Genomic DNA, 13,567 nt, shown 5'->3' on the forward strand with positions numbered 1-13,567 from the left:
GTTCCCACGATGACGGACAAGCTGAGGCACCGAAGCATACTGCCTCCAGGATTTAGCATCAAAAACAATTTCCTGTATTGAACTGGATCTAGTTTTTAACTGGATCCTAGGTTTCTGCGTCACTGAGCTCTATTGTGGTACTTTTAATTACTGAATGTTGAAAATTACGCATGTGTCCTTTCATACATGGATCGACGGATTGCTTTCACGGTAAAAGCTGCGATTTGATTGTAATTCCCTCATCTGCAGGTTCTGGATGTGAAAGTAATACCAGTGCGAGTACTGGAAGCGAGCCTGCCTTTCATGGCGCCTGCCCAGTATCGGAAGGCCTACCTGTATATGGTTGGTGGCAGTATTACGGGCCGTAACAGCAAGCACCAAGAATGACATACCCGCTCTTCTGGCCTCCTGAGTGAAACTAAAGCCATAGTAGAGATTTTTAAAGATACTCGCATCATATGCTATACTGAATATAAACTGCTAAAAAAGTTTGGCACCAAGTAGATATGTAGTATCAGATTCAAGATGAATATGGAAACGAAAACTAAGTCTTATGAGATTAAAGTAACAAATTTACTATGAAATAAAAAAAACAGTAACCAAAATAATTTCAGTATATTTTTTCGCGTAAGAGGAAGTAATAGGGCTAGGTTTGGCGGTGAGTAATCAGAATTTTAAAACTTCTATTCACCAGTATCACAGATATTTCATATTGCCACCAATCTTTCAAGAACCTAATAAGAGCAATGCGTTAAAATACAAGTGGCTGCGTAATATCAAAAACAAAAGACGCAATAAAATTACGCTCGGGCAGTCCACGGAATGAGAGCAATTTAAAAACGCATATCAGACTCAAAAATGAATTGACTTTCACGGTCCAGAGCACCAAATATCAACTTACGATAACAGTGAAAACATATACATGAAATTTTGTATTGAGTACTCATGCCCACAGTCTCTGCCAAACAACACAGTGATAAGAAATCGAGAGTATAACAAGGCGTAAGGAATTTCATTATAGTTAGAAACTTTAAGATGGCAAAATGTTTCCAAATACTTCCCAAAATAGTTTTAGGCCTTGTACTCAAAACCAGCGTTATGTGCGACAACATGAGCAAACATATGAGAGATTCGTAGCTATTCGTTACAAAAGAAAACAGAGCGGCAATTCAACAACACTAGATCGTAGGCACCAAAATATACCAAGGATTTGTTTTTCTTAGGCATGCCTGCATCACCGAGCAAAGGACACACTAACAAAACCCAGTGATTCACTGAGTGCTACTGCACAACTGTCCGAAATGATTACAATTACGGTTATTGCATACAGTGACAATGCGCACAGGGACTCAGCTTGAAATGGTCCTTCTGGGTACGACTATGTTTATAGACTAAATAGAGTACAGCCGTATTGTCCCGTTCACGATTGGAGTCACAGCCCATCCCATTGAACTATAATGACAAGTGTTCACTATAGAGGGCCAGAGCTATGGTCTCTACCATAGCGTGGAGTGCGGCAGTAAAGATCTGGCGAATGCCCAAAGGCTCTAATAAGACATTGTTAACAGCATACACATTTATTATTCATGGTTACAGTCATCTTCTTTAAAGGCTGTCAGTAGCCAGATGAACAGAAAGATGCTAGCAATATTGGCAAGTGCTGATGCCTGTGCGGCTTGCAGACTCAGCCAATACAGTTATGATGATGCACACATAACGAGCAGCTATGACACAGAATGTTGCTGACCCGATGCACTGCAGATGTTGTCCACATGTCCCAGTCGCAGCAGCTTGGATAGCTGATTACCAGGGCTTACGTCATAAATGGCGTACCGAGAAAGGCACACAACAGCTCTGCATGAGATTGCTATAGTCATGAAGAGCTGCGCCATGGTCTCTCAGCTAGACAACCGTCAGCAGTGCTGATGTCTGTTCATAGTGCAGATCGTGGGGCAACTGATACCGAGCTCCCCTGGGATGATGGGTGTGTGACAGCTCACCAGATACCATTGGCAAGGCCTCCAGGGACCTGATGGTAGGGGACACCCAACTCTCAATGACGGTGGAGACAAGACGGCAGCAGCATACGGTATCCAAGTCCTTCAAGCTGGACTGGCTGTTACACTGTAAATCCAGGTCATCTCAACGATCAGCCAAAGAATCTGGTACACCTGCCTAACATGATGTAGGGCCCCCGCGAGCACGCAGAAGTGCTGCAACATGACGTGGCATGGACTCGACTAATGTCTGAAGTAGTGCTGGAGGGAACTGACACCATGAATTATGAAGGGCGGTCCTTAAATCCGTAAGAGTAAGAGGGGGTGGAGATCTCTTCTGAACAGCACGTTGCAAGGCATCCCAGATATGCTCAATAATTTCATGTCTGGGGATTTTGGTGGCCATCTGAAGTGTTTAAACTCGGAATAGTCTTCCAGGAGCCACTCTGTTACAATTTTGGACGTTAGGGGTGTCGCATTGTCCAATTGGAATTGCCCAACTCCGTCGGTATGCACAGTGGACATGAATGGGTGCAAGTGATCAGACAGGATGCTTCCGTACTTGTCACCTGTCAGAACCGTATCTAAACGTTCAGGGATCCCATATTACTCCAACTGCACACGCCCCACACCATTACAGAGCCTGCACCAGCTTGAACGGTCCCTTGCTGACATTCAGGATCCATGGATTCATGAGGTTGTTTCCATTCCGTACACACCCACCCGCTCAATACACTTTTATACGAGACTCATCCGCCCAGGCAACATGTTTCCAGTCATCAACAGTCCAATTTCGGTGTTGACGGGCCCAGGTGAGGCGTAAATCTTTGCGTCGGGCAAAAATCGAGGGTACACGAGTGGGCCTTCGGCTATCTATGATGTTTCGTTGAATGGTTAGCACTCTGACACTTGTTGATGACCCAGCATTGAAATCTGCAGCAATTTGCGGAAGCGTTGCACTTCTGTCACGTTGGAGGATTCTCTTCAGTCGTCGTTGGTCCCGTTCGTGCAGGATCTTTTTTCGGCCGCAGTGATGTCGAAGATTTGACGTTTTACCGTATTCCTTACATTCACGGTACACCTGTGAGGAAGTCGCATGGGAAAATCCCCACTTCATCGCACTCGGAGATGCTGTGTACCATCGGTCGTGCGCTGACTATAACACCACCCTCAAACTCATTTCACCTGTTGTCTTATATAGGCGTTGCTGACCGCAGCGCCATATTCTACCTGTTTACATATCTCTATATTTGAATACGCTTGCCTATTCAGTTACTTTGGCGCTTAGTGTAGGTCGACAGTGGATTGATTGTCATAGGTCCCAGATCGTAACAACTGTAAACTGAGAACTAGACTTTGGAAATCAGAGTATTTGTACGCCTTGTCTATGCCAATGATGTTATCGTGTGGTAAGAATAACTGAATGGATCCTAGTTTTCTGAAACTATCAACACTTCCCTTCAGGATTTCAGGTTTATTACCTCTGCTCCGTCTGTTTGATGTAAATCCAGTCTTGCATGTGCCTTCGATGTTGGTATGTCACTATGCATGATCGCCAGAATGACGTTATGCTCCTTTCCACTCGAGGTCATTCTGTTGCATGCCACTTTGGTCATGCACCTCGTGTGGCAATTCACTCTGTGATGTGCTCATGCAATATTGGATGTTCTTCGTTGTTGACTTTCCAATGTAGATATTGCACACCAATCAGCCTGGGCTCCATCTCTGGCACTGTCGCCGGCCAGGGAAAATCTTCAAAATTTCTCGTACCCACCCGCAATATCATTCTCAAGAGCAACATTATTTTCACTTCCACTGTACAGGGGAAAAGGTCACTCGGAAAGAAGTTTCCGATAAAAAACTCTTCAAGCCATGAGCGTAGACAAAAACTTTTTCGTGCAGTTTAATCGATAGGCAAAAATTGTGTGCGTTCCAAACCTTGAACCAGGAGACCTGTCTTTCGTGGGCAGTACGCGACTCTGCCACGTCTGAAGTACCAGCTCATAGGTCCACCTTGCAACAGTTCTCATGTTTAAACTTTTATGAAGAGTTAACTTCTTCAGGTGGGAATATCTTGCAGATACTTGTGTATCTCGGACTTATATAATTCTGAATTATATGCATTATCGTTTCCTTTAGTTTATCAGACTAGTCACGACAAGTGTCTCCTTTGTATCACATTTCCATTTCTTTAATTAAATAAAAACCTATATGACCTGGAATTCCTCCTGTCCACGTTAATTCAGCAATGAGTGAAAGTTTCATGTACGTTTCCTGATCAAACGCATCCGGACATCCCTTTGCAATGAGGAATTGACGACTATATCTGACTCGACTCGGAGCCCCCCAGTTTAAAAGGAGGCGGGGAGTAATGTTTTGTCAGCAGAGAAGCAGTAACATCTCTGTTACTCAGTTATTTCGTTAGTTACTTACATTTTCCATCGACCACTTGAACGATCCTGTTACAGAAATGATGTAGAACGAGTCAGGTTACGGTATGTGTGTAAATGTATAGTGTTAACTTTAAGTAACACATACTATTTTAATGCTTCTTGTGCAACAACACTTAAAAAACAAATTTTTTATACTCTAGCAGTTATCAAATAGAATTTCGTCCATGGAATACAAGGAACTGCCCACGAGAAATGATTTTAGGTTAGATTTAAAACTTCCTTTGCTACCTGTCAGATATCTTACGTTATTGGACAAACGATCATTTTTTTATGCATATTGGTTTCCTTTATGAGCCACTGACAGCTTTAATAATGGGCAATAAAGTTTTTTTTTCTTGTAACAGCGTAACATACCCTACACAATCAAACACTTTGGAAGGACCACAAAAAATAGCAACTGATGATATTTTATTGTTTAAGGCTTGTAAGATGTGGTGGATCAACGTATAAATAGCATTCTCAGTCGAGCCACCATTCTGAAGTCCATACGGTGATAAGCGAACTACATTATTTGTACTTCAATGTGAGACTGTTCTTGACTACACTACTGTTCGAGAATTTTCGTAAAAATGTGGACGATAGTTATTTAAATATATCTGGTGTCTTTCTTATAAAGCGGTTTAGCAGTTCTCTATTTTAATCTGTCTGTATAAATTCCCTGTGCCAGTAATGCATTACATATAAGACTGAGCTCATTACTTATTAAGTTAGAGGAAATTAATGAAATGGCTCTGAGCACTATGGGACTTAACACGTGAGGTCATCCGTCCCCTAGAACTTAGAACTACTTAAATCTAACTAACCTAATGACATCACACACATCCATGCCCGAGGCAGGATTCGAACCTGTGACCGTAGCGGTCGCGCGGTTCCAGACTGAAGCGCCTAGAACCGCTCGGCCACTGCGGGCGGAGGAACTTAATGAAGTCAAAGCTAAGCGGCACTTGAGGTGGCAGGCATAAAGAATGGAATGACCCACGCGTCTAGCTCCAACTACCATTCCACTTTCAAAGTTTGTTGATTCCTTTCGTATGGCAGTAATCACAACGGACACCTTTTCACATGAATCACTTGAGTAAAACGACAACTCCGCCGATGGTGTGTCTTTTTATACCTTGTGTACGCGATACTACCGCCATCTGTGTATGAGCATAACCATATCCCATGACTTTTGTCACCTCAGTGTAAACTGGCCTTGGCTGCAGTGCTCTTCTGCGATGTACCAACTACTGATTTGTGCTCGTTGGTGACAGGTTCAATCCGAAGACGCTCAGCCTGGACAGCCGGCTGCAAATCCCTCGGCTGAGCATCGACTCCAAGTACAAGCTGTCCGGGCGCCTCCTGGTGCTGCCCATCAACGGCAACGGCGACGTACATATAGAGCCCGGTAAGTACAGCCCTCTGAGTGGGGCAGCAACTCCCGCCATAGAACGCAACCTAGTCCTAAGCTTGCTCTCTCTGTTCGTACGTCTCTTTTACCCAGTCTTAGTGACAACGTTCTGTTCATTTTCTATGCCACATTGCATTAACATGTTTTGCTCACGAGATATAATTTTGCATCGCAGAAGTGGTTGGGGAACTGAGGGTGAGTGTTTTCAGCGTATGCATTAGAGAAAGTTGTCAGCTCGGAGAACAAACATACTGGACGTTTAACTCTAAGAGTTCCATATCCTTGAAGGTACACCCTCAACTTCTTTTTCTGGAATGGAGGAAGCGGGAAGAAGGGCAAAGGGGTATGCGGAAAATCATTACTCACAGGCGCACAGGGTATTGCAATGGCGGAAGTTGAAAATATTGTGTCCGACCAGCCCTGAAGCCAGATGCTCAGCTTCTCTAGAACAGTTGCCTTAACAGCCCGACCACCAGGATACTCCGCTTTGGCAACCCAAATTCTGATCTTAGCGCACACTGCACTGCAGCGTCCCTTGTCAGTTACACTGCCCACTCGCAAATTCTTGATTTCCTGTTCGGCTGGGAATCATGAATTCCCAACTACCCCTTCCTTTTTCTTCCCCCTTCCTCCATTTCAGAAAATTAAGTAGAAACCAACGCTCGGTTACGTTAACATACAAGAGAGCCACGGTTGTATGGTACACTATGTGTATGGACACCCCCAACAACATACTTTTTTCATATTAGATGCACTGTGCTGCCACCTACTGCCAGGTACTCCATATCAGCGAGCACAGTAGTCATTAGACATCGTGATAGGGCAGAATGGGGCGCTCCACGGAACTCACGTACTTCGAAGGTGGTCAGGTGATTGGGTGTTACTTGTGTCATACGTCTGTACGCGAGATTTCCACACCTCTGAACACCCCTAGGTCCACTGTTTCCTATGTGATAGTGAAATGGAAACGTGAAAGGATTCATACAGCACATTAGCATACAGGCCGACCTCGTCTGTTGACTGACAGAGATCGCCGACAATTGAAGAGTGTCGTAATGTGTAGTAGGCAGACATCTATCCATACCATCACACACGGATTCCAGACTATGACAGTTAGGTGGGGGGTGAGAAAACTTGTATTTCATTGTCGATCAGCTGCTCATAAGCAACGCATCACGCCGGTAAATGCCAAATGACGCCTCGCTTGGTGTAAGGAGCGTAAACATTGGACCACTGAACAGTGGAAAAACGTTGTGTGATCAATCACGGTACACAATGTGGCGATCCGATGGCAAGTTGTGGGTGTGGCGAATGCCCGGTGAACGTCATCTGCCAGCGTGTGTAGTGCCAACAGTAAAATTCGGAGGCAGTCGTGTTATGGTGTGGTCGTGTTTTTCACGGAGGGGGTTTGCAGCCCTTGTTGTTTTGTGTGGCACTATCACAGCACAGACTTACACAGATGTTTTAAGCGCCTTCTTGCTTTCCACTATTGATGAGCAATTCGGGGATGGCGATTGCATCTATCAACACGATCGAGCACCTGTTCATAATGCACGGCCTGTGGGGGAGTGGTTACACGACAATAACAGTCCTGTAATGGACTGGGCAGCACAAAGTCCTGACCTGAATCCTATAGAACACCTAAGGGCTGTTTTGGAGCGCCGACTTCCTGCCAGGCCTCACCAACCAACATCGATACCTCTCCTCAGTGCAGCACTCCGTGAAGTATGGGCTGCCACTCCCCAAGAAACCTTCCAGCACCTGATTGAACGTATGCCTACGAGAGTGGAAGCTGTCATCAAGGCTAAGGGTGTGCCAACACCATACTGAATTCCAGCATTACCGATAGAAGGCGTCACGAACTTGTAAGTCGTTTTCAGTCAGGTGTCAGGATACTTTTGATCACATAGTGGATATGTTTAGGTGCCGATGCACAAATATTATTCGAACCCCTACGGGAATCACAAATAATATGCACGTAGTAGGTGTAATGGACAAGGGAAGCCGCAATGCACCATGTTGTACTCATCGTCCTATGCATAGAGACAGCACTTTAGCAAACGAATGGGCACCAAAATATAATATTATAGCTAGTAACAGAATGGATCATGTGTTCGTCTCTGTCCAAAGACCAACAAACAATATTTACAGATGTACTACTTACACGTAGCCTCATTTAACGAATAACTTGTAGAACAACTGCTGTGTGGTGGTTAACAGTAGTCTATAATTTGTCCGCAGGGATAATAAATCGATAAACACGGTTAATGCGTTATGTAATCGAAAAAAGAAAACCGTAAATGGAGGACATCGAAGTAAACAAACAAAAAATTGGAGTATATGTCGGAGACAGCTGCAAATAAACTGCAGTTTGAAAAAAAGAAGCTATTTCACGTGCGCAATCAAGGTTTATGTATTGCTTTAAACACAAGAAGATATTAGCATTTTTTCTGTAATTAACAATGGAAAGCAGCCATACGCTGGAGTACTGGTCGATATAACGTCTGAATCGAAACCGTTTAAGGGAGACACTTGAAAAAAAATTGTTATAAAGCTCCATTCAAATCTCGATCTGCTATAAAAATGTGGTGGAATGGATGTTGTACATCCAGATACATACAAGCATTTGCAGTGCTCTAGCCGATGGAATAACAGATTTTAACCGTAATTTCTTTGCGGAAATGGTTAACTTTAAGTTCTAGAGGGCTATACGAGGTTGGAATACGAGGGCTGATAACCAGAAACGGAACTAAAGAGAGTTTAGCATCATACTTGCAGGAAATGTAAGAAATCCGAATGTGTTCTGTGTGGGTTCAAAATGGTTCAAATGGCTCTGAGCACTATGGGACTTAACATCTATGGTCATCAGTCCCCTAGAACTTAGAACTACTTAAACCTAACTAACCTAAGGCCATCACACACATCCATTCCCGAGGCAGGATTCGAACCTGCGACCGTAGCAGTCGCGCGTCTCCGGACTAAGCGCCTAGAACCGCTAGACCACCGCGGCCGGCTGTTCTGTGTGGGAGAGGAGAGCTGGGAAAGTTATTAAGTTCATACGAAATCCTACTGGGAGATAGTACGTGGATGCGGAAGGCAAGGCGGTGTAGGCGGCGTTCGAGGACGTGGAAGGAGTCGTACAATTTGGTGGAATGAACTGGCATAAAAGAGAGTTGGTGGATAAAAGTTTTTTGAGTGTGGCGTAAGGCGAAGGCATACATTTCCCACGTTCGTACGCTTAGTAGCTTTATTCATTGAACATTGTCGGCTTGTTGGTCTGTGCTTCGTAGTAGAAATGAACAATAATGCTCTTAAAGGTATTACTGAGTTGATTTATGCAAACATTCTCACTCTCAATTTCAGGAACTCCCAACATATTAAGCTATGCACATCTAAAGGTACTATACAAGTAGCAAGTGTAGCACATAGTGAGGATTTAATAACTGGGCAGGAAAGTTCTAAATGTTTAGATGGCCTTGTTCATGAAAATTTAAACTGGGAAAAACACATTTTGGAATTCCCAGAACAACTTAGATCAACTACATTTGTGATTCGAATCATTGCAAATCTTGGAAAGAGACAAATAAAAAGATATATTCTGCGTATTTTCATTCAACGATGTCATATGGAATAGTGTTCCGCGATAACTCATCTTTGAGAAATAAACTCATCATTGGTCAAGAACGTATTCTAAGAATCATATACCTTGTGCCCACCGACGGTCATGGTGGAAATATTTGTTTAAAGAGTAAGGCATTTTTGACTACTGCCTCACAGCACATTTATTCCCTTATGAAGTTTGTTGTAAATAATCAACTGTAGTTCAATAAGAACAATGATGGACATAATTGCATCATCAATAGAAAAAAATGACATTATTACTCCACATTAACGTTGACTTTAGCTTAAAAATGGTCTCAAAATTCTGCAACAAAATTTATCACCGCATACTCAATGGTATTCAATGTCTGAAAAGATAGCAAAGTTAACTTTGAACACAAGCGAAGAATTTCTCTCTTTGTAATTTGTAAAATGGGGTCTGAAGGAATTATTAACTCACGTTTGTCTTAAAAAAATAAATCAATTGCAATGATCAGCATGTAGCTACATTTACACATGTACGTCAATGTCAGTTTGAAATGACTCGTACCACGTCATTACGACTAATCGTCAAATGATGTATAGAATATGAAACTAACTAATTAACCAGTTTCGCTGTCGGTTTACGGCCGAGCTTTAGTTCGAGGTATTTTAGTATCCTAGGTAATTCGATCGGACGATTGTAAGGAGTGACGTAGAAGTCAAGGGGGCGCTTCGAGGCATCCATGCTACAATTCTTCGAAAGGACCATGCACGTTACGATTTCGCAGGGCGCGACTGCTACGGTCGCAGGTTCAAATCCTGCCTTGGGCATGGATGTGTGTGATGTCCTTAGGTTAGTTAGGTTTAAGTAGTTCTAAGTTCTAGGGGACTGATGACCAAAGATGTTAAGTCCCACAGTTCTCAGAGCCATTTGAACCATTTTTGATTTCGCAGGAATGTACACGGAATGTGCTCATCGACCCAGTCCTGCCTTGTCCTTGTCCCATTACGACGCTGGTAAAAATGGTGAGCTCTTTCATCGAGCAAAACGCTCAGTGATCCTTGCTCGGTACGTGCCTCCTACGCCGCTCTTAGCAAGGTGCTTTAGCTCTAACCGTCTTCAATCAGTGAGTCATGTGAATTTGGTGTTTCTACGTAAAGTATTTGGATTCCATTATTTTCCACAAGTGTCTAGTCAGTAGTTACGCAGCGCGAACACATACATCACTTTCGTAATGATAATCTGTTTTTTCTTCGTTCCGCAGAGAACATGGACGTGAGGGTTCACCAAAAAATGTCCTTGGTAGAGCGAGAAGGTCGTCGCTTCTTCCACGTCGACAGCTCGAGGGTCAACTTCACTGTCGGTGGTCTCAAGATGGAGTTCACGAACCTTTACAATGGCCAGAAGGCCCTGGGTGAGTAATGCACGATCATAGTGCGGTACATAGGGTACGCTTGCTCGGTCCCATTCTTTGATTCTGATTCACACAAAAAATGTACTTCCTTGTTTTGAAACAACCACAAGAGCAAACCTGCCTCTGGTAGTCGTTTGCTGCACTCAATAAACATGACAAAACGGATAGTGCAACTAGTTGCTGCACAGATTTTCCCCTTTTGGAGGAACTCCTTTGAAAAGATTACTTTCGAGATGAACTTTACTCGATATTCCTGTTTCATCATTAACTTTATTCCAGGTTGGTAATGATATTTATGGGAATGAAAACAATTTTTCTTTTGCTGAGCATACCATCGGGTGATGTTAGTAAGTGTAAATTTAAAACTCCTTCAGTTATTAAGCATTCTTCCTTCATCTTTTTGAAATTATTCAGATTGTTAGGAAAGACAAAAATTGAATTGTGACAGAGAACAGGAAATCGACAGCAGCAAAAGCAAGAGAAGGAAAAATAGAAGATGTACAGGTGGAAAGAAATAAAACGGAAAGCCGCCTATAAGAAATTTGCACATAGTACAATCTAATCATTGGTAACACTTGGTTTAACAATCATGAAATCCTGTTGTATATGAGGAATGGACCTAAAGATGCCGGTCGAGTTCAGGTAGATTATAAGATGGTGAGACAGAGATTTAGAAATCAAATTGTAAGCTGCAAAATATTTCTTGGGGCAAATTATAGACCGTGACCATAACTTAACGGTCATGAATTGCGGATTAAACCTAAGGAAGTTACAGAAAGGTAGGAATTTAAGGTGATGAGACCTGGATAAACTGAAAGAATTTAGAGGTTGTTGAGAGATCCGAAAAGAGCATTAGCCAACTATTGTTTGGAGTATGTAGAGGATAAACCGTAGTAGACGAATGAGTAAATTTGGGAGGTGATATAGTGGAAGCTATGGAGCAGCAACTAAGCAAAGAGTCAAGGTCCATTATAAATCTTTGGTATCACACGAGATACTGCATTTGATTGACAAAAGGAAAAGATATAAAAACACAAAAATGAAGTAATCAAAAGAGGATACAGATATGTAAAATAAGAGAAAGTACAATGTGGTGAAGTAAGATTGGCTAGTGTAGAAAAGCAAAGCTATAAAAGTATGCCAGCCTATGGGAAAGACAGATGTCGCTTTAAAAAAATCAAGGAAATCTTCGGAGAAAGAGCTCAGACTGCAAGCAAGGTTGAGCATAGAAGGTGAAGTTGAAAGATGGCAAATGAATTTGAAGTTGAAGGCAGTATTATAGAAAGGAAAGAACAAATTATGAAGATGAGATGCTTGATATGATACTGCGAGAAGAATTTGACACAGCATGGAAAGACCTCAATTAAAACAAGGTACCTGTTGTAGACGACAGTCCCTCGGGATTATTGTTTTTGGGAGGACATACTGTGACATAACTGTTCCACATAATATTCAAGATATGTGACACAAGTGAAATACCCTCAGACTTCAAGAATTTAATAAACCCAACTGCAAAGACGCATGGTGCTGGTAAACGTGAATATTATCTAAATACGAGTTCAGTCAGTGGTGTTTGCAAGATACTAACACAAAATGTTTGCAGAAGAATGGAAAGACTGGCAAAAGCACACTTCGGGAAAGATGAGTTTGGGTTCTGGTGAAATGTAAGAACACTGACAATAAGACTTATCTTAGAAGATACGTTTAAGAAACGTAAATCTACGTCTCTAGCATCTGTAAATCTAGAGAAAGCTTTTGACAATCGTGACTGGAACACACTATTCGAAATTCTGAGGATAGCAGGGATTCAACACAGGGAGCGAAAGATTATTTAAGACTTCTAACAAAAGCCAGATTGCAATTATAGGAGCCGAAGGGCATAGAAGGGAAGCAGTGGTTGAAAAGAGAGTGAGACAGTGTGGGGCAGCGGTTGGAATTATGTCAATTTTATGTTGTTTATATAAATGTTAGGTTTGTAGAATGTAAAACCAGTTCCTATTATTTAGAAGGTTATTTATGCTGTCTTTCGCCGTTCTCAACACTGGCTCTCTAACTACAATATTGGCAACCAGAAAGTGATTAGCAAAACGTGAAGCCTGTAATTAGAATTCCTAGTGCCCACTTCATCTGAGAATACACTTATAGTTAGAGCTTATAGCTCTAATGAATTAGGAGATTGTCCGGGATTTATAATCAAAAACGGTAGTGAAAAAACGTTCTGTATTCTGAAAGTCACAGATGAAAACAAAAGAATCCACACAATCTAACTAACAGAGCTGTTCAGAGTCTAATGCGCTGATGCAACTATAAATGTCCAAATTAAATGTTTAAATGAATGCTCGCCATAATTTGATGATTAGGTTCATCAAACGCCACGCTAAATAATGGTAGAATGTTTGTCCCGCGGCGGCACTTGAAAATACGACAATACGCAAACTGAAGATCGATAATTAAAGTCATCCCAGAATTAACACTTCACTCGAAAATGATTTCATGGTTACGCGTATCCCGAGTAACTTAATACGGCATCCGAGGCTGTTTGTAGCAATGATACCGACGCGACGCGACTCCCGACACAGATGGCGTGCTATTCAGCGTCTGGAGAGAACAGGGGCCTTGCTTCCTCGCGCAGCGTTCTTATATATAAAGCCGCGGTGCGGACGGCTAAGGGAACGCCTGATCAAATCGGCTCTCCCGACTAGCCGCTGGGCTAGTAATGCACCACTTTAA

The 13,567-nt window shown here is 42.5% G+C and overlaps 1 protein-coding gene across 1 annotated transcript in view; it reads left to right on the forward strand.

Moving 5' to 3' along the window:
* The window catches only part of LOC124777358 (circadian clock-controlled protein daywake-like), an 88,681-nt gene that overhangs the window by 45,726 nt on the left and 29,388 nt on the right, over positions 1–13,567 (forward strand). Inside the window, exons 4-5 of the mRNA XM_047252732.1 lie at positions 5,704–5,837; positions 10,688–10,837. Of these exons, the coding sequence (XP_047108688.1) occupies positions 5,704–5,837; positions 10,688–10,837 (284 nt within the window). The remainder of the gene's footprint in view (positions 1–5,703; positions 5,838–10,687; positions 10,838–13,567) is intronic.

Source organism: Schistocerca piceifrons, chromosome 2, assembly GCF_021461385.2.
Source record: "Schistocerca piceifrons isolate TAMUIC-IGC-003096 chromosome 2, iqSchPice1.1, whole genome shotgun sequence".
Lineage (NCBI taxonomy): Eukaryota > Metazoa > Arthropoda > Insecta > Orthoptera > Acrididae > Schistocerca > Schistocerca piceifrons.